This window comes from Oculina patagonica, chromosome 9 (assembly GCF_052425735.1).
Source record: "Oculina patagonica isolate OP01 chromosome 9, crgOcupat, whole genome shotgun sequence".
Lineage (NCBI taxonomy): Eukaryota > Metazoa > Cnidaria > Anthozoa > Scleractinia > Oculinidae > Oculina > Oculina patagonica.
In genome coordinates this window covers 10,111,254-10,133,295 of record NC_135766.1, presented here as the reverse complement: position 1 = coordinate 10,133,295, position 22,042 = coordinate 10,111,254, and the positions used below count along the sequence as shown (strand labels likewise).

At 39.5% G+C, this 22,042-nt stretch overlaps 1 protein-coding gene across 1 annotated transcript; it reads left to right on the top strand.

The window, feature by feature from the left end:
* Nucleotides 1-905: 905 nt before the first annotated feature.
* On the top strand, nucleotides 906-21,874 carry LOC144665685 (prolyl endopeptidase-like). Its single transcript, XM_078526972.1, has 21 exons — nucleotides 906-1,139; nucleotides 4,599-4,694; nucleotides 5,469-5,637; nucleotides 6,444-6,545; nucleotides 7,135-7,194; nucleotides 8,008-8,087; nucleotides 8,381-8,496; nucleotides 9,367-9,416; nucleotides 10,232-10,327; nucleotides 11,222-11,326; nucleotides 12,081-12,182; nucleotides 13,093-13,173; nucleotides 14,826-14,939; nucleotides 15,378-15,526; nucleotides 16,403-16,519; nucleotides 17,308-17,403; nucleotides 17,500-17,547; nucleotides 18,065-18,118; nucleotides 20,340-20,496; nucleotides 21,023-21,091; nucleotides 21,511-21,874. The coding sequence occupies exons 1-21, from the start codon at nucleotides 940-942 to the stop codon at nucleotides 21,574-21,576; spliced, it is 2,127 nt and encodes a 708-aa protein (XP_078383098.1). The 5' UTR covers nucleotides 906-939; the 3' UTR covers nucleotides 21,577-21,874.
* The last annotated feature ends 168 nt before the right edge of the window (nucleotides 21,875-22,042 follow it).

Genomic DNA, 22,042 nt, shown 5'->3' with positions numbered 1-22,042 from the left:
GCACATGTTAATTTTGTCCACTGGCGCAGCTTTAGATATCCTTGTAATTTGCGGCTTGTTCATATATATGTTGCACATGAATTGAACGCGCTGCATAAAGTAAACACAAATTAAAAAAGAACCCCCCCCCCCCCCCGAAAAAAAAGAAAAATAAAGTAAACAAAAGAAGAAAAGGAACTTACTTCTACACCTCAAATACTCCTCTGTCGTCAGCTTCAGATTGAAAGAAGAAAGTGACGAGGTTTTTACTCAGCTAGCTCCGTCCGTTGCACTCCGGCTCAGAATTCCACTGAAGTGTAAAGAAAAAGCTTGCGACAGCGTTTCTTGTATTCGACACGTGCTCTATGCATGCAAGTAATTTTATTTCACCACAGGGGCATTCCCCGGCTTTTTAAAACACTGAAAAAATGAATTGAAAATGAGAAACTAATGAAAAAAGAAAGAAAGAAAATAATAATACGAAAAAAACAAGATTCATACAGGAACTTTCGGTGGCTGTCTGCTAAAATAATCATAATTGGAACGAGTGTTAAATTTTCCCTTTTCAAATATGAAAGCCGTTTTTGCTGACCTTTCAAAATAAAAATATTTAGAGTAAGTGAAATCATGGCCCGAAACATCTTGTAGATATTTTACATCTCAGGTCACGGTTTTTAAAAGATTGGCTATGAATAATCAACGGATTTTTTGCTGACTGTAAGCGTGGGGCTGAATATAAGTTGACAACAATTGTTAATCAGAGCTTTACAAATGTTTGTTGTGCCAATCAAATTGACTGTTTGTTTCTTTTATTCCCGATTCCCCAATCAACAACAGCGATATCAGGTGAGTCCGAACGCAAGGTTATTTTTAGCACAGTTAAAACGAAACAAATGATGTCATTCATATCCAGTCTTTCCCGGTCGGCCCAATCCTGCGCGGTCAAGGACAAGATCCAAAATGGCGCCCGGCTTTTCTTATCCGAATGTTCGTCGAGATGAAAGTGCTATAACTGACTATCATGGCACGAACATTTCCGATCCTTATATGTGGCTTGAAGATCCGGACTCAGAAGAAACCAAAGCTTTTGTAGATCAACAAAATGCCATCACGATGCCCTACTTAGCTGACTGTGACGCGAGAGAAAACTTCAAGACAAGGTAAGACCACACCGTCACGCACCGACTTTTTACATCGCAGTCGCTGCTTTTTTGGTTTGGTTAAATAAAATAACTTTATTTTAATTTGAAAACCCCAACAAACCAGCTTACAGAGTCTTTCGCCTCTTGTCAGTAAGTCAGATTTGATAAACGAATTTTCAACCAACAGCGGTAAATCAATGAACAATAGTGCCTATTGTTTGAATTGTTGTCTTGTTAGCACAGGTAACCAAAGCGTACTATGAGAGTTTGTATGGATGTACAATAAGAGCTTGTATGGATTTGAAATAAAGTTGAGAAAAATATCCCTTTTTACCGGTGAAAAGTTATAATGAAACTTTAAACCTTACCTGGTGTCACGTTTTTGTATTTCTAGTGCTTTAGAAAGTCATACGCGCGATTTTCGTCTTAACCACAGGTAACCAAAGCGTACTATGAGAGTTTGTATGGATGTACTAACTATGGTACTAAGAAGGCTTGTATGGATTTGAAATAAAGATGAGAAAAAATATATCTTTTTACCGGTGAAAAGTTATAATGAAACTTTAAACCTTACCTGGTGTCACGTTTTTGTATTTCAAGTGCTTTAGAAAGTCATACGCGCGATTTTCGTCTTAACCGTCTGTTGCGTACTAAAAGAAAGACAAGGTAGGAAAGCAAATTCGAAAGGCGAACGCAGGCCTCTTCGAAAAACTCGCTAAAAGTACCTCAAAACCAGACCTTACTCGATCTTTTCCCTTCACGATCCAAGAGCGATAATTATTCCATCTTTCTATGTAATTGAATTGCATTCAAGTTGAAGTTTGGAGCCAAGAACTTCATTTGAATTCACAACTTCGGCACAAATCGGGCGCCATTACGGCCGTGAAATTCAAATGCGAGCACCTAGCTAACGGTCGAGCCTAGGGCGAGTACAAAATCCACCCCATCCGGTGGAGACAGAGGAGATCTCTTGTAAGCACCATCTCATACTCACTACAGCCACTATAAGTTAATTTTTGTAACGTTCGGAACGGTGCACAGATTTGAATGTTGATTGAATGGGTTGCTGACGTTTGGGTTTACCCGCCGTTACAAAAATTAACTTATAGTGGTTGTAGTGAGCATGAGATGGTGCTTACAAGAGGTCTTCTCTGTCTCCCCCGGATGGGGTGGATTTTGTACTCGCCCTAGGCTCGACCGTTAGCTAGGTGCTCGCATTTGAATTTCACGGCCGTAATGGCGACCGATTTGTGCCGAAGTTGTGAATTCAAATGAAGTTCTTAGCTCCAAACTTCGACTTGAATGCAATTCAATTACACAGAAAGATGGAATATTTATCGCTCTTGGATCGTGAAGTAGAAAGATCAAGCTACGTCTGGTTTTGAGCTTCTTTAGCGAGTTTTTTGAAGAGGCCTGCGTTCGCCTTTCGAATTTGCTTTCCTTCCTTGTCTTTCTTTTAGTACGCAACAGACGGTTAAGACGAAAATCGCGCGTATGACTTTCTAAAGCACTAGAAATACAAAAACGTGACACCAGGTAAGGTTTAAAGTTTCATTATAACTTTTCGCCGGTAAAAAGATATATTTTTCTCATCTTTATTTCAAATCCATACAAGCCTTCTTAGTACATCCATACAAACTCTCATAGTACGCTTTGGTTACCTGTGTCTTAACCGTCTGTTGCGTACTAAAAGAAAGGTAGGAAAGCAAATTCGAAAGGCGAACGCAGGCCTCTTCGAAAAACTCGCTAAAAGTACCTCAAAACCAGACCTAACTCGATCTTTTCCCTTCACGATCCAAGAGCGATAATTATTCCATCTTTCTATGTAATTGAATTGCATTCAAGTTGAAGTTTGGAGCCAAGAACTTCATTTGAATTCACAACTTCGGCACAAATCGGGCGCCATTACGGCCGTGAAATTCAAATGCGAGCACCTAGCTAACGGTCGAGCCTAGGGCGAGTACAAAATCCACCCCATCCGGGGGAGACAGAGGAGATCTCTTGTAAGCACCATCTCATACTCACTACAGCCACTATAAGTTAATTTTTGTAACGTTCGGAACGGTGCACAGATTTGAATGTTGATTGAATGGGTTGCTGACGTTTGGGTTTACCCGCCGTTACAAAAATTAACTTATAGTGGTTGTAGTGAGTATGAGATGGTGCTTACAAGAGATCTCCTCTGTCTCCCCCGGATGGGGTGGATTTTGTACTCGCCCTAGGCTCGACCGTTAGCTAGGTGCTCGCATTTGAATTTCACGGCCGAAATGGCGCCCGATTTGTGCCGAAGTTGTGAATTCAAATGAAGTTCTTGGCTCCAAACTTCAACTTGAATGCAATTCAATTACATAGAAAGATGGAATAATTATCGCTCTTGGATCGTGAAGGGAAAAGATCGAGTTAGGTCTGGTTTTGAGGTACTTTTAGCGAGTTTTTCGAAGAGGCCTGCGTTCGCCTTTCGAATTTGCTTTCCTACCTTGTCTTTCTTTTAGTACGCAACAGACGGTTAAGACGAAAATCGCGCGTATGACTTTCTAAAGCACTAGAAATACAAAAACGTGACACCAGGTAAGGTTTAAAGTTTCATTATAACTTTTCACCGGTAAAAAGGGATATTTTTCTCAACTTTATTTCAAATCCATACAAGCTCTTATTGTACATCCATACAAACTCTCATAGTACGCTTTGGTTACCTGTGTTGTTAGAAGCGTTACACGTGGAAATGACACTGCAAGATTTGCTGATATTCTGCAATTGCCTTCTCTGAGAAATTAACAGTAAACCACATTCCAAATGTATCTTTATTACATCAAGATTTATTTATTATTTTTTGCAATCATTTGTACATTTGTACATACCTAGAATTGCATTGTATGAGGGCCATTCTATTTTATATGTACATAAGCTTATGTACATCCCTATAGATGAGATTTTCTGAAGGGGCTTTAAAAGTCGTTTCTGAGGGGGTAGCCCTGTCAGCATCCTTAGATCTTTCGAATATTTCTGAAGGGGTTAGGGAAAAGTTGCCTTTTTTTCTGAAAGGGTTTTGAAATTTCGGTTTATTTCTGAAGGGTTCGCATTATATTGGCACTTTGATCTTTTTTTTCTAACGGGTAAATTTTGACTTACCTCATCAATGGGGGGGGGGAGGGGTGGATATAAAATGGAATGGTCCTGATTGAATCACCTAGAAAAGGAGGAGGGAGGTAAAATTTGGTGAGTGTCCACAGCAAGATTGAAACCAGAAAGTGTGTACAAATTGTATTTAAGTGTCTTTTCGCAGCTGAGCTGCCCAAATGTTTTAGGCTATTTTACTGCTGGAAAGTGTCGTATTTTTGAGAACCATAAAATTTGCCCAGCCTGAAGTTGTGAGTGACACTTAATCAATGGATATAGTATGTCATGGATAAAATCAAACATTCACTTACTTTTTTTCATCACTATAAGCTTATTTGATTATGTTCGTATATATCACAGGCTCACAGAGCTCTGGGACTATCCAAAATATGGCTGCCCATTTAAAAGAGGATCAAAGTACTTCTACTTCCACAACTCTGGGCTACAAAATCAAAGGTAGTCACACGCTGGGATTCTGTTTACAGTTAAGAAATAAAACATTTAATTGTAGGTAGAGTCATGTTAATTGATTAATTCTCATAGCTTGACACATATTTTAGAACAAGTTGGAAACAACTTCAAACGGTCTGACTAACTCAATATCATTGTGTGAAGCAGATTTGCAAATTATAATGTAATTTTACTTAATAATTACAAAATAACCATGATGATGCTAACATAGAAGAGGGGACCCCTCTACTAACTATGATGCTATCAGGGCTCGAGACTAACGGTAGCCAACTAGCCAAGGACTACTAAAATTTTGGTTTTGGCTACCAGGTTTAGCATTCCTACTAGCCATTGGGCTAGTGAATAACTCGGAAAAGTCAACAGTTTTTGATAGAAATCAATATATCTGACTAGTGAAAAATTACTCTTGGCTAGTACAATCTGACATGTCACTAGCCAATAAACCAGTGAATTAAAAAGTTAGTCTTGAGCCCTGGCTATATTGTTTACAATTGTTATATGTGGTTCCAGATAATATCCATATCCATTGGAAATTCTGAGGGGCCTTAAAAGCGAAATATTTTAAAAGAAAGTATGAGGGTTGTTTAAGGACCCGATGCATGGGAGTTAAAAGCAAAAAACCTTTTATGGTGGGGGTATGGATGTTTTCTTGGGCAACACAATATCTGAAACCTTGCTGACAAGTCAAAATTCAAAAAATGACTCATATTTAATGTGGAAAAAATGTGTGCATACCGATAATTTATTTCTCCCTCAAAGTGTTATGTACGTCCAAGACTCACTGAACAGTGAGCCTCAAGTATTTCTTGATCCTAACAAGCTGTCTGAAGATGGAACTGTGGCACTGGTGGGACGAGCTTTCTCTGAAGATGGAGAGCTCTTTGCTTATTCCCTGTCAAACAAAGGCTCTGACTGGGTCACAATAAAGGTAAATTGTTGTCAAAGACCTCAAAATACAAACTTTTAATAGTTAGACACTAATTACACTATAGAGCAGTTTTCAATTGAGTGTCATAAAACCAAAACCAAAGTAATTACTCTGGCCAATCACAAAGGACACAGACAATCCAGTGAACCAATCAAAACTGGAAGCAAATACATGTAGTGGGCACGAAGCGCGGGAAAACGTGCGCGAGCGAGTCACGATTGGTTTTGGTTTTACTCCTGATTGGCCGAGAAAGTGGCGCGAAATTTTTAAACCAATCACTAAGCGTAGTGAACGCAAAACCAAAGCAAACGCAAATTACTTTCGACACTCAAGTGAAAACCGCTCTATATGTATTGACACACATGCACTGTCAGTTAAGGGAGGAGTTTCCAACCATTCCTGTAGTGTTTCAGTCTTACAAAATAATGTGCGAGGTAGCGAGGCATGTCAGTCGTGCGAGGCAAGGCAGTGAGGCATGCGAGGCAAGGCAGCAAGACAGAAATCCCTACTCCAAATAGGCTAACCGCAAGCCACCTAAGCTAACTGTAGGCAATCAGGAGTTCTATTTAGGCTAACCAGAGTGCAACATAGGCTGACCAAAGTGCTTTTTAGGCTTACTGGAATGGATCACACGGCTCGCTGCCTTGCCCTTTTGTGACAACCCTAGTGTAAAGATACATCGTATCTTATATATTATAGAAATCTGACTCACTTTTTTGCCATCCGATATCAATCTTCCATGACAGTAGTTTTTATTCCAATTAGAATTATGCATTGCCATAGATTAGCTATTTTTTAATTTTCAGTTTATGAGGGTGGATGGCAAGGTACAGTTGCCAGACTCTCTAGAGAATGCAAAGTTTACCAGCATGGCATGGACACATGATAATAAAGGGTTGTTCTACAATGTAAGTTGAAGGTTGTCTACATGTTAAGTATTCATTTAGCAAGTGATTATAATAATACTATATACAAAATACAAAACAAAACAAAAACTTGTGACTATATACATCCAGTTACTTAGGGCCCATTTCCATAGAAAGAGGATGATCTTAGCACTAGGATTATCCTAGTGCTAGGATCAACCTAGCATTAGGGCCAAATGCAACCCTTTTGCAGTGTAAACTAAAAGCTGAAAACATACATCATATGACGCTCAGATGATCCTAGTACTAGGGCGATTCTAGCACTAGGATCATTCAATTTTTTTAATAACATGTCCTCTTTCCATGTAAATTATTTATGGGCCCTAAGTCTTACTGCATTTCTAAATCAAGTTAAACTTAATTAAAGTGTTCGATCCTGGTGGTTTAAAAGTGAAGAGTATGTTGCTCATGATAATGAAATAATGAGGACAATCAAGCCATGGCCAACAGAATGGAAAAGCTAACTGCCAGTTCCCACAGCTGCTAAGGCTTTTTTTTAAATTGATACTTGATTAAATTTTTATTGTAAAGCAAAGTGTTAATGTGCATGTTTATTACTTCTCTCCAAAAGCGTTATCCTACTAATTCCAAAGCAGATGGAACAGTGACTGACCTAAACCTCAATCAAAAGGTAGTTTATATATTAAATAAAATGGAAATTTCTGGCATTTGAGTGAATGAGAATTAGCCAGCCATGCAATATTATTGTGGCATGAGAGCAGCGTGGCGCTAGCCCAGTTAAAGGGAGCAAGTGCATAAGGAAGGGCTATATAAGAGATGAATATATTATTCTAGGCTAGCACCTCATTTTTACTTACATTTTTTAGTTTTTCGTGTTAAGTGGGACCTTTATTTTACTCAATGCATACAGGCTGGATGTTCTGAACTGTGTAGCAAGCTTCGTAGGATGGGCTACCTGGAGCTTGAGCCATGGTTCCTAACCAGATTTCCTGCTGAGTGTTTCGCACCATTTTTTTTCCTAGCAGGTTTTTTTTTCTGACCTCTGTCATAAGTACATGCGATGTATCTTTAAAAACTGTTGATCAGCTCTGTATCATGTTAAATACCGGTGCTTGGCCGAAACTGCCAATTTAATAAACCTTATTTTTTTATAAAGGGTTTTTCATGTTGTCTACTGCATGGTGAAGCTGAACTCAAATGTTTATTATTATAAGTAGGGTCCCCCTTCATGCATGTCATTCCTACTTTGTTTGTGTAATTAATGTTTATTAATTTTACTTATTTTTATCACTCACTCTTTTCCCCTTATTAATCCCTCACTCGGGCCTTGCTTGCTTACTTGCTAAAATAATACTTATTGATTAATTGATTTATTTAATATATTTTATGTAATAATTTTTAATTGGTCAACATGGTATTGATTTTTTGTCTTTTACTTATAATTACTTTTAATTATTTTTCTGAAATCATTTTTTTGTGACAGCTTTATTACCATGTACTTGGAACAGACCAATCAGAAGATGTTCTTTGTTGTGAATTTCCTGAGCATCCCAAGTGGAGTATGTGAGTCACAATTCCAATTTACTTCTTGACATTAAAGGAAATTGGCACCTTCAAACAAACTTATGACATGTACGTGTTGCACTTTTTACAATGTTAATTTTCACCTAGGCCAGTGTCTTTAGCTTGCACATACTGACTGATTTCCACTTGTTGGCGGCAATGAGATGAAAAGACTCACAAAAACCTGTCTGTGACAGTACTTGTATATGAGGTCTATGGCAGTTATTTAGCTGGTATATATTGAATAAATTGTGGGATAATATTTTGTGAAAAGTATTTTTGTTTTCTTGCAGAGGTGCTGAAGTTAGCGATTGTGGACGTTATTTAATTTTGACTCCTCATGAGGGCTGTGCCCCCATGAATAGACTTTTCTACTGTGATCTTGAAAACCACAAGGAGGGAATAACAGGTCAGTACAATTCCATCATTGTTGTAACTGAGCTATGCTTGTATTCAAAGAGATAATAGAACATAGCAAATGTACTGTACAAATTATGTACAAATTTTATCTTTGTTCTTAGTTTCTGAGTCAATAGGTTCGGCGGCCCAATGGTTAGTGTACTGGACACTGGATTGACGATCCAGGTTCAAGCGCTGACCATGGTCACTGCATGTGTTGTGTTCTTAGGCAAGTCACTTCACTCTCACTGTGTCTCTTTTAACCCAGGTGTATACATGTGTTTAAAGGGTACCAGCAAAAATAATGCTGGGGGTAGCCCTGCGATGGACTAGCATCCCACCCAGGTGCAGTAGAAATCGCAGAAGGGGTACTCAGGATTTCAAGTGACGGGGATGATAGAAGGATTTTTGGGGGGTTGAAAGTTTCGGTTCCGGGAGTTTTGGGGGTAGAAAAATTTGGCAAGTATATATATTTGATTAAAGAAGGGATTTTTTGGGTATTGAATGATCTTAAGATTTGTGTTAGTGCTTATTGGCTGCGTAGTTCTGCAAATACATGTAAAGTACAAACAAACATGTTTTGCTGTTGATTTCTTTGGGGTTAATTTTTGGTTAATGAATTTTTTTGGGGTTTTAGTGGAAGCCCTAGGGATTTTTGGGGTCTTGATCATCCCCATCACTTGAAATCCCGAGTACCCCCTCTGGGGTAGAAATATCCCTCAGTAGTCACTTAATGTACATGTAGCTACAAAACGTGAATAAGCCTGGCCTGATGACAGATGTGCTACCAGGCCCAGATTCAGACTTAAATTAGCTTAAATTTTGCCTTGAATTACCTTATCAAGACTCTGATCAATGCGTGTTGCAATTAACTGTTTAGGTTTACTTCCCTTTGAGAAAGTGGTGGACAACTTTGATGCTGAATACGAGGTAATTAACAGAAGATCATTATCAATAATAATTGACTAGATAAAGTCTCTTTTGTTATTATTTACTCTCTCAGTAACCTATCACAAAAGTTAATCCTAATAATGTATGGTTAGAACCCCCGTAACTCGAACAACCCCGCTAACGCGAACAAACTTCCATTTCCCTTGGATTTGACCCCACTTTTCATGATCAGTCATATTTACTTGGTTAACTCGGACTCGGATAACTCGAAAACCACGCTAACTCGAACTAAATTTCGTTTCCCTTGATCAAAATTTGGGTCAAATTTACCCCGATAACTCGAATTCTGGTTCTTGCAGCTCGCCACGGATGCCCATTGAAATATCCCATTAGCTCTTTTTCTCTGTTTGTCGACACTACAGCGAATTGATTTTAATTTGAGCAACACATAGATCACGTATCTGACAGTCACTTTCCACTCTCATATCATAAAAATGTATGATCGTTTGAGAGTTTCTGTCGAGATAAGTTTAATTTGCACTGTACTGTGTACTGAAGTGCTGAAAAATCGATTAACTATCAATTATTAACTTGGAAAATTGAATATTCAACGAACCGAACTGTTTTTTGTTTCCCGGCCTTCAGAGTTCTAGTTACCGGGGTTCTACTGTACATATATATAAAAAAAAAGGCTCCTTACAACTCTTCAATGATAATTTGATACCAACTGATTTGCCATCGCTCGCAGTGTAGTTGTTTTTACCCAGAAGTAATGCTTTTACATGTTGCCATGCTTTACCAGTTTTAATGGAATTAAAGGATGTAATGTATTATTTTGTTTACTCTCTCTCCAGTACATTACCAATGAGGGAACACTCTTTACTTTCAAGACAAACTTAAAAGCTCCTAGGTACAAGTTAATCAATATTGACTTTTCAAAACCGGAAATGGTAAGTCTACAGAGCTTCCAGCGACAAAAAAATATTTAATTTGCACTATGTGGTTTCTAATCAACAAGGTTTCACTACCTCGAAACCGCGTTGGAAGCGACATGGTTTTAACCGTGTTTACACGGAACCTATCTAACCCTATTGTATAAGCAGTACTGCACTCCGTGCGAGGTACACTATGTTTACAGTTACTCTTGGGACTTGGCGAGCCAGTCAATGTCGCGCAAAATACCCAACCATTTTCAAAACGATGTGGTTTTCCTGTTTACATGACCAGTGAAACCATATCGTTAAAAACACTGCACTTTTGACAGCGTGTTCAGAACGACCCCCGATTTCAAAACAGTCTCGATCAGCGCCATGCAAACGAAAATCGTAACCGCATCAAAAGAGACGCGGTTACAAATGAAACTGCGCAGCCATGTAAACAGTTCCTCATACCTCATTCAAACCAGGTTAACAAAATGAAAATCAGGAACAGAAAACTGAAAGACTAAGTTTAACACAATTTGAAGTTAGACTGCAAAACAGTCGTATCATTTGCGAACGCGCTTGGTCTTCGAACGAGAGCGAGAGGTCTTGTGCCAGTGTCAAAACTGGGAGTGAGACTGGGGAGAGACGCTTTAAGATGCCGACTTCAGACGAAAAAAAAAAACGAAAATAAGAAGTAGACAAAAATCAGTTCAAAGCAGCTTTGGCAAAGAAAACAAATTTTTACCGTGTTTAACAAAACACCTTTTAAAAGTGTTTTAGCTTTGGTGTAAATGGGGTTTTAGTTTACATGTAAGGGCTATGGGGACGAGAATGGTGGCGAACGCTCTTTAGCAAAATCTTTTTAGCCTTGTATATAGTATATATGTAAACTGTGTTGCTACAATTTTTGTTTTGTAATAGGAACACTGGAGCACTCTAGTTGAAGAAGATGAGAAAGATGTTTTAGAGTGGGTTGCCTGTGTCAAACAAAACTTGTTGGTTCTCTGTTATCTACATGATGTCAAGGTGAGAAAGCTTGATAGATTATAGCTGTTACATTTCGACTGCTCAAACAGGGCCAATTGCCACAAAATAAGCCAATCGATTAACGTGAATTGAGAGCAAAGGGTGACGAAGAAAACGAACAATAGTTCAAGTGTTAATGAACTCACTATTAACAAGGAAATCTTGTCTTTTGTTAATGTACGTGCTCTACTATTGTTTCGACGTTCTTTGCTTAACAAGGTCACTGGTGAGTTTGACAACACATATATCAGTCAATACCACGCGAGACCACCCCCCCCCCCCCCCCGGGCAACCCCCGGACATTTGATCGCTACTGAGGCCCAGATAGTGGGGAATTTGATCGAACAGAAGCTCGGATTGTCGGGCATTTGACCGTCGACAAATTTTGTCATAAACTATAAAACCCACTACTGCCTGAGCAAGCTCAAGCGCGTGAATTTAGTCAATTTGGTGACGTTAATGTACAGTAAGTGTTAACGAGAAAACCCAACTCACAATGACATTTTAGACTGGTGGGGCATTTGACCGTGCAACTGGGGAATTTGATCAGACATTATGAAAAGTCAAATGCGTGGGGGTTTGCCCTTGGGGGGGGGGGGGGGGCATGTTCTCGCTTGGAATTGACTGATACATTACTGCATAAACACTGATAAAATGTATGAAGGCCGCCTGTATAAGCGAACTTGTGTGTTGACATGCAGGCTTAAAGTTTAGAGTAATTGTTCTACTTATTTCGTGTGGGTTCTGCTTGCAGAGCGTGCTTCAGCTTCACAATCTGGCAGGAGAAAGACTCATGACATTTCCCCTTGATATCGGCAGTATCATTGGCTATTCAGGGCGGAAGAAGGATTCTGAGGTAAATAGTCTGCACAAACCTTTGTTTATTCACACAGAGTGTTACATGTAGCTCTACCTTGCTTGCACATTAGGTACAATTCTGTAATTTGAATTTAAAACGCAAATTTCCATCAAAAACTAAGCTCTGCCCCACAATCCCAGTCCTCTCCTGCTGCTACGTTTGCTTGCACCACCAACCCTGTCACAAGCACACAGCAGGTGCCTACCTCAGGTGTCGGGATTGGTGAAATAAGTTGTGCAGCTCAAGGGAAAGCTCCGGGGTCAACACGTTGCTTTCCTGATAGCATTGGAAGACGTTGCAAAAAAAAAAAAAAAAAAAAAAAAAAAAAATGACAGCACTCCCCCTTGTCTTGAAATGGATTTTGCTAAGAGCGTTCGCCACCATTCTCGTCCCCATAGCCCTTTCGTTTCTCTTAGCCGGCTTGGCACGAGAAAACGGAGGGCTCTGGGGACATAGGATTTTTGAATTAATTCGATTTTTTTGATTGGCTGTTTGGAACAAAGAATTCCTAAACGGAAGTCGAAAACGTAACGACTCTCTCATAAATTCTTTTGAAACGTCATGACTGCATACATGAAGACCGGAAGTCCTAGAATCTAGGACTGGAAATCCTGTGTCCCCAGAGCCATTTGTTTCCTCGTGCCAAGGCCTAGCCGGCTAAGAGAAACGAAAGGGCTATGGGGACGAGAATGGTTCGCCACTAGCGAAATTTATGTGATTATTTCTAGACTCCGGGTTTCTTCTGATTTACTTGAATGCATGTTCCTTTTTTAGCGCTTTTATTTATCCTTACAGTTTAGCCGATTACTGAGTAATAGCATTGTCCGAAATACTGTCCATTTAAAAGTGACATCTACAAGTTAAACTACTGTTTTATTTCCCTAAGCGACATTTTTTCCTGTTTCAGATCTTCTATCAGTTTACATCGTTTCTTACTCCAGGAATCATCTATCACTGTGATTTAACTCAGGAGAATTTTCAACCCAAGGTTTGTGTTTGACTGACTCAATCATTTGCTCAATGTGCCAGACAGTAACATACGTCGTTACAAGAGACGGCTTCGAATTCACGCGTGAATTAATTACATATTTGGTCGTTAGGACCAGAAACATGTTTAATGTATGTATCAATTTGTTCTGACTAAGTTTGTTATGCACCAGTACTGAAAATTAAGTAAGTCAATAATTTATAGTTGAACCGTCGCTTACAGACACATTTAATCATAGCCCCAGCCTAATACTTATACCTAATCGTACCTTTTTGGTACGCTTCGTCGGCATATCAGGCGGGTTTGGTCAAGCCATGGTTCGTATTTTGGCGAGACGCAGTCGAGCCAAAATACCCATGGCGAGACCAAACTCCGGTTATATTTATCGCTCTGTTGATGCCATGCTTGCAAGGTACGTACTGCAAATTGTGTTGACTAGGTCTTCAACACTTTTACCACTTGAGTTCTTCTTCTGCCTTATTTTTCACTCGTTTGTTTAGAGTTTCATTCTTTAAATTTTCAAAATCAAAATTAAGCGAAAAATTTAGAAATTGGCGAGCGCGCTCAAGTTTAGTTTTGGCGGGAACCGTGTTTTTCTCTTTTTACGACCGCTAAACACCGCTTAATTTAAATTACAAGTTCTGTTTTATTGGTAAACCTCTTTTCAATTCATCGTACAGTAACACTTCTTTACTTCAAAGTGACCGTGATATGGTGGCATATCAGGTCAGTGACTTGATATCGTAGGATATCAGGACAGTAGATTCGGCTTCTGATTGGCTACTTGCGAATTTGGGTACGGTAAAAACACATACAGTTTGAACCTCCCATAAGTGGACACCCCTCCTTATCGGAGTGGGACACTATTTCAGGTCCCAATAATGTCCCAAGAAGGTCAACTATATCTCCAGAAATGCCGAAGTTGTAAAACGAAGGCAAACTCAAGAGGCATGACGGGTGCGAGGAAATCGCCTGGGACGAATCGTGCGATATCCGTATTTGGATACCAAGCACATTCTCTACCTGCTCAGCTGTTTTTGTGCTCAAGGATAATAGACTGCCAGTATTGATAAAGGGTGATAGACATAGAAATTCTCCTTACAAGATCGATTCAACGCTTTGCAGACAGGTAATTAAGGCCTGGCAAAACGAGAAACATGTTTTTCGAAACATTTGTAGCGCGCGCATGTTTCCCCAATGTTTCCAGCGCCAATTTTGCTTCTGCTACGCGGCAGAAACATTTCGTGTTTCCGCGCCGCATGGAAGCTTGGCGAAACGAGGAAACAATTATGGAAACATGTTTCCAGCATGTTTCTGGAAATATGTTTCCTCGTTTTGCCGGGTTTTAAGGCACGATTTCCAGCCGTTTTGTGAGCCCGCGTTCCTCCCAGAACAGCTGGAAATCAAGCTTAATGGGTAATGTGAATTAAGAAAATCATCAAGTAGGGTGTAATGACTTCATGTACTGGTCACCAAGTTCTTAAAACCAAAGTTCCTGCCAAATATACTTAGATATATAAAGTGTTGTTTTACAGTTAATAGTTCATGTTGTAAAGTCTACTTTATTTGATGTTCTTTCCTGTTTGTTGCTTTCCTGCAATATTTTTTCAAAGCCTAACAGATCATTTCAATCTTAACTTTTGCCACCGTAGATTTTCCGCGAAACGAACGTCAAAGGATTTGACTCATCTCAGTTCCAGACTGTACAAGTATTTTATCCCAGTAAGGATGGAACCAAGATACCAATGTTTATTGTCCACAAAAAGGTGAGCATTGATGTTTTCTTAGTTACTTTGGAATGAAGATTTTCCCGGAATCTCATTGTTTGCTATATGACGTATCTTACATGTATGACGTCATTCGACGTGACAGCATTTGATGCGTTCGTTATTGTTAGTGCAAATTTCCGATTGTTTAAAAATAATCAGTCTTTTACATGTGTGTACGACCGTTCTTATGCGAATTTATCAAGATGTATCAAAATTCAGTGGGATTCAAACCCTAAAATTTCCAAACTTCTCGATAATTCGAACCAAAAGTCGCTCATTCGAATACTGCAATTTCGTTTTCGGAGATATAATGTACGAGAAATTCAGCTACTTTTCTTTACCATAAGAGTATGGAATGTTGCATTACCACCAACACTTTCTTAAAACATTTTTTTTTTCCATTTTTTTCCTGAAATGAACATTCTTGTTAATCAGGGTATTGCGCTAGACGGTAGCCATCCTCTGTACTTGTATGGTTATGGAGGATTCAATATCTCCATCACTCCAGCCTTCAGTGTATCACGAATCGTGTTCATGAGGCATCTCGGTGGAATCATCGCTGTACCTAACTTGAGGGGTGGAGGGTGAGTCGAGCTTTTTCGTATACATTGCTGTAAAGGTGTCTTAACTCCCAGGGCAAGTTCTGTTGCGCGAGTACCCACTTCAGTTAAAACTGACTAATAGTATATACTACACAAGCTGAATAACTAGCGGTCCAAAACATCACTTTTGGTAAACAAAGCGACGCGCGAAGGCAGTTTGTTTCTCTTTTAGCTGCTCGGAGGTGAATAGTACTTTGCTAATCACCTCTGAGTTAACCAATCAGCGCGCGCGAAAAGCATTATTTACTTGTGTGGTACATGTATGTAGTAATAAATTATACTGTCGACTAGAGTTAAGTTGTAGGGTCAAAACTTTATCCTTACAATATTCCCATCGATCCCCGTTGAAGGGTTTGGTCGGAGAGAACAGGGAGTTTCAGTTTCCCTCAAGTTTCGATTGTCCCTCTTGTGCAAGTCGCTGTGATTGAACTTGATAATTAATAGATCAGAGCAAAAAACAATATGAGGCCATTTATTTTGGATCGAATTGAACTGGCTGGTTTTTGTTAAGGGAAGGGAGCCGTCAAACCTGGAGAAAAACCGTCGAAGCAGAGATGAGAACCAACAACAAACTCAACCCAATTCCGGGCCACATTGGCGGGTGGCATGTGCTCTCGCCACTGAGCCATCCCTGCTCCCCACAGTCCCAAGCGAATCACAATGCAGCCGGAGCGAGTCACAATCAGTTCCCGCATTTAAACACTACAAGGGACTTATTCCTGGGACAAATCCCCTCATGTAAACAACACAAGGGGTAAATCCCTGGGACCTAGAGATAAGTCTCCGGTAACTAGTCCCGTCGTGTGTGCCGATTTTTCATTATATTACCTATGTTTGTTTTCTTGTTTTTCTTGCCAGTGAATACGGTGAAACATGGCATCAAGCGGGCTGCTTTGGTAACAAACAGAATGTGTTTGATGACTTTCAGCACGCGGCGATATACCTTGCCCAGCAGAAATACACATCGCCAGAAAGGTATTGCATATTAAATACAATGAACAACATACAACATATGTCACGATTACCTTAATCTTACTGATTTCCGCGCGTACTTAATTTCGCGAAAATTCGGGAGTTGCGTTTCGCCAGTAATAATTTTCGCGATTCCAGTACAAAAGTGAAAGTGGAAGCAGATTTAACCTCGCGATTTTACCATTGCCTTAATATCCCAAACCGTGATGTCCTCATTTTACAAAGCGTACGTAAACTACAAGTGCTTATAAAGTTGCATGTAGCAATCATCTTTACTGTTCACCAAATCAGTAAGAAGACCAGGAGGACCAGTAAGGTATATTTTCAAGGACAGAAAGTGGTTAAGAAAGCCGTGTCCCACAGCATAATTCCTCGTTTTCTTGTATTATAAGTATACCGTAAAATTCCATTTATAAGCCTCCTCGGATATAAGCCCCCCTCTGCTAGATGACAGTACTGGACAGGGGTAAAAGTTGCTTTATTATACGTTTTTAACTAACAGCGTATTTCGATCAACACTACCGTGGCTCGTTTCGAAACATTTTTTTAATTCCGCTTATAAGACCTCCCGGATATAGGGCCCTCCGTTTATAAGCCAACCCAAAACCCCTGACGAAGTTGTATAAGCCCAGGGCTTATACTACTACTTAAACTTCGCGCATTCGTTTTTCGCGAGAATGTATACTTTTCGCGATTTTTTCCAAAGCGCGCAACTCGTGAATTTACGGTACCAATTGGCACATTTAGAGCAAAGTTCTTACATGAAGTCACTGTGTCCGTTCAATCGACAGGATAACCATTTGCGGTGGATCCAATGGCGGCCTTTTGGTGGGTGCCTGCATCAATCAGCGACCAGATCTGTTTGGTTGCGCTGTGTCACAAGTACCGTAAGTCAGACATTGTGTTGTGTGTCTAAGATTTGTCTAGATTATCTTTCTCAGTATCACAATCTTATTTGAATTTCATTTGATTGCTTGACACAGTGTTATGGACATGCTGAAGTTTCATAAATTTACCATAGGCCATGCGTGGTAAGTGAATTGTGCTTTTATGTCGTTGTTAATTTATTTTAAATCTTTCAGCCTACACTGCTTACAGCCCCCTATTTTCTGGGATTTTTCTTGGATCATTGTACGTAGGAAATGAATCGCGAAAGAACTGGACTCCAGCACAACACGAAATGCGCGAGGGTGTGGGCGTGGGGTACCGTTTTTCTTTGGCCGGCTTGCTTCGTTTGCCCCCTCCTAACCTCTTGTGCTTTGAACTCGCTTTTTTTCTTGCGTTGTAATCCAGTGGTCTAGGGCAATGAGTCTTCGATTAATTAAAATGGTCACAAGTTGTCTTTCGTGGTTTTTATTTTTTATCTTGATTATAGCCTTTATACAACTATAACTACAATCCTAACACCAGCCTGTTATAAGATCGTTTATAAATGACCTAATTTTGATGCTGAAGACAGCGTCTTGGGTAGTAATTGGACTTCTTTGTGTAACTTAATCTTTGCTCTTTTTTTCCTTTTCTTTCTTGTTTGTTGTTTCTTTCTCCAAGGACAACAGATTTTGGATCTCCCGATAAAAAGGACGATTTTGATTGGTTGATCAAGTAAGTTTTAAACTCGGTAACGTTTCCTATAAGGCAAAGGCAGGCGAAATGAACAGTCATTTCCAGATGTGCGCAAGGCATTGTCTTTTAGCTTATCTTTTAACCTGTGTACTACAGGGGCGTAGCGAAAGGGGGTGCTGGGGTGCCCATAACCCCCCCCCCCCTTTTGTGGGATTTCTTTACAAACATTGGCGAAAACGCACAAATCTTAAGATCAAACATGGCATCAATGTATTAAATCTTTCTTTACCAGTGCTAGATACTCAATTTATGCAGCTATTTTGCAGCCTTGTCCCTTCCCCATTCTCACTTCTCAGGGGTTTCTTTCGCGCATGCCGCCATCCAGCTGTTTGACATGTAACGCCGTTAGTTTATACACAAAATAATTATTTTTAGAAGTGTGCAAATTGGTCGATTTTGCATTTGTTAATCAAAGGTAGAGTATACCTCACTCGGACTGGCCAAAAACTAGTTAAATTAATGTTAAATAGTTAAGAAAACCATCTCTCACATCCAGGATCAACACACTCTCTTTCCAATTAGAGTCTGTTTTGGAATCTACTATACTAAAAACCGAACAAATGCTGTGAACATTTTTTCATGCCGTAAAGACCTTCCCGGTTAACCAATTACGGTCCAGGGAATGCAGGAAATGGCCTTTTTGAGAGTCCAATTCTGAAAAATTTCCGGGGGGAGCATGCCCCCGGACCCCACCTGGGAGTTCGTGTCTCTGGCACTCATGTTTGTGCCTTTCCGCTCACGTCCTCCAGTTAAACATTTCAATACTGTTCTTAATAATTTCATAGAAAACCCTGACTCTTGAGTGCTCATACAAAAAAATTCGCTTCTAGCAAAACACAACGTGGATGTTAACGTGACAATCTGTTACGTACCCTGGGTGTAACATAGACATAGTGAGTGTGACCCCCCCCCCCCCCCCATTTGAAAACTCCTAGCTACGTCCCTAGACATCTCATATAGTTTTTAATTATTTCTTTGTATTTATATACTGTGTCCCCAATTCTCCCAGGTTATTTAACAAATCGACCACATTTTTCCATGGTCTACACTCTTTTATTAAAAACTAGAAATGGTATATTGCAATTCCTGCGTTTTGACTGGTTAACAGGCAATGGTATGTGAGCTCATATACTATTGACCACAAATATGGTAGCCGATGCGCGCCAACGAAAACAGTTCGGGAGCTCAAATATTGCAATTCTTTGGGCGTTTTTAATAAAACAATTATTCCACTCGCGCTTGTTGGATATGAGATCGTTATAGACAACTCGGCGCTACGCGCCTTATTGGCTATCTACCATCTCATATCCAACGCGCGCTCGTGGAATAATTGACAAATAGACCATAGAATTCGAAATGACGTCAGAAAATGTTCAAAACTCAAGTAGAAGAGAGTGGTTTGACTGCAAAGTTTTGGACATTTTATGGCGTCATTTCTATGGTCTATAAGAGTGTAGAGCATGGAAAAATGTGGTCGATTTGTTTTATACCATAACAAACTCGAACAAGTATTTATCAAAAGCGATGCCTGACCGTGAAGAAACTTGCCGGGGAACGTAAAGATTCCTGACTCGTAAAAACGACAATGATGCAAAAGAAGATGAAAAAGAATTCAAAGAGTAACAATTTTAATTACCTTTTACTCTCTCGTTGAGTGTGTGCATATCGCTGGAAGCGAGCAAGATGATTTTCTCTTTCTGAAGATCTTGGTCGATCTTGGTAGCGCTCGTTCACTGAACGTCGACAGTTCGCTGAGTCCGCTGCCGGTTCGCTAGCACCGTTCTTTTCAGTTAGACAAAAAAATCGAAAGCCTGGTTAATTTTCTTTCGACAGATCACCTGAGTAGAAGTCCAACCGGAAAACAAATGCGTACCGGCTTTATTCAAACAAAACAAGATCAAATTCGCTTTCATTCGTGATAACCAAACTTACACATTTCTAGCCCGCGCGTGTGCGTGGCGTGATTTGACGCCACTTTCTTGGTCTATACTCGCATCGACCATAACTTTGGACCAATCAGCGCGCGAGAATTCTCTCGGTTAAATAAATGGTGTAAAAGTTTTGATACTGTAGTAAAGTTATTGTCTGCCTGTCTGTCTGTCGTTAGTTTCTTAATCTTCCTTTTGGGTTTAATGGACCGGTCTATGGTCTGTTTGTTGGCTTTTGTTTCAATGTTTGCCGATGGATTTTTATATTTTAGATATTCTCCCCTTCACAACATCAAGATTCCCGAGAATGGCGCTCAATATCCATCGCTTCTGCTGTTGACTGCTGACCATGATGATCGTGTTGTCCCACTTCATTCTCTGAAATATATTGCGCAGCTTCAGCATTGTGTTGGCAGTTATGAAAAACAGGTGCTGTTATTGACTGATTGATTATTTTTGATTGATTGATTAGTTGACTGATTAGTTGATTGACTGATTGATGGATTGACTGGCGGATTGATTGGTTGATTTATTGATTGCTTGATTGAGGTGTAATTAATTTATTTCGAGCCGTCTGAGGAAGCAAACAAACAAAGGAAGGGTCGACTTATCGGGAGTTTCATTTTTCCAATGTGGCATTAAAATAAAAAAAGATATGCTTAGTGGTTTTGATAACGTAGGCTCAGTGCAATGCAACTGGACGCAGCTTGCATTTCGTTGGCCTTTTTTTAAGGCGCATCTCCAATCTTCACGCTGCTTCAAGCTAAGGAGAAAATGCACATCCACATCCAGAAATTAACTCCAGTTATTGAAAAGTTCGAGTTGGTTTGGGTAAATTGAGAAAAAGGCAAAAGCAAATCAATTTGTTTTAAGTTGGAAATAAGTGCGACTCTGTTTGATGATTCAAGCTTTTTTTTAACACTTGGTGAGATTAATTCATATCGTTTCCTTGCAGACTAACCCGCTTCTAATCAGAATTGACACGAAAGCTGGACACGGATTCGGGAAGCCCACAGCCAAGATTGTAAGCTTATTGATAGTTTGTATTCAAATTATTTCTATGGACTTGCAAATCTGACGGTTTCTCATCGCATGCTACAATGTCCACAATATGGATAACCTGCGGTCAGGCGTTTTTTCTCCTCCCGCCGCAAAAAATGAACGCCTGATCGCAGGTTACAATATGGACTAACTGATAAAGTAGACTAGTAGCACGATTAACTTGTAATTATGCGTCTACTTATTATTAGCTTGTTCCAGGCTCGCCTTAGTCCCCTCGCCGTTCTTCTCGCTTATCCCGTTTTTCGCGAACGCCTGGAACAGACTACGTATTATACGTTCTGCACATAAACAGCCATCTGTGTTTACAAGCCAGTCCCACTTTTTGCGTGACTTCTGGCTGTTTTATACTTGTTTCCTACATCTGTTTTTTACTTCTTTCAGATTGAAGAATATTCCGATATCTACGCTTTCATCGCACGAAGTCTTAACCTTCAGTGGCAAGACTAGTGTCGCATATAATGCCGAGAAGGAAGCGTAACATTCGTGTGGACAAAGATTGCAGCAGATACTGTATCTTTGCGACACTTCAAAGGAAAAAGCCTTCGTCACGTTTAACAATATGGAATTCCAAATTACCATAATATTTATTTTATTTTATTATTTTTTGTTTTATATTTGTCATCGTACAAAAACTTTGTATTACTATTTCAATAAAATTTTAGTGAAATATTAACAAATAAAATAACTCATTTCCATTGTACTTGGCTCAGTAGTTGCTGATACAAATAAAATTAACAAAAATGTGTGTTATCTGTTTTGAAACACGAATGACAAAGCTACTACAGTTATGATATTCACAAAACTACCCTTTAAAAGTTTAACCGTTATTGGTGTGAAAATTTACCTTAAAATAAAAAAGAAAATCGAAAAATCGGTTCATATGACCTTTAACAGTACTTAATCCGAGCGTTGG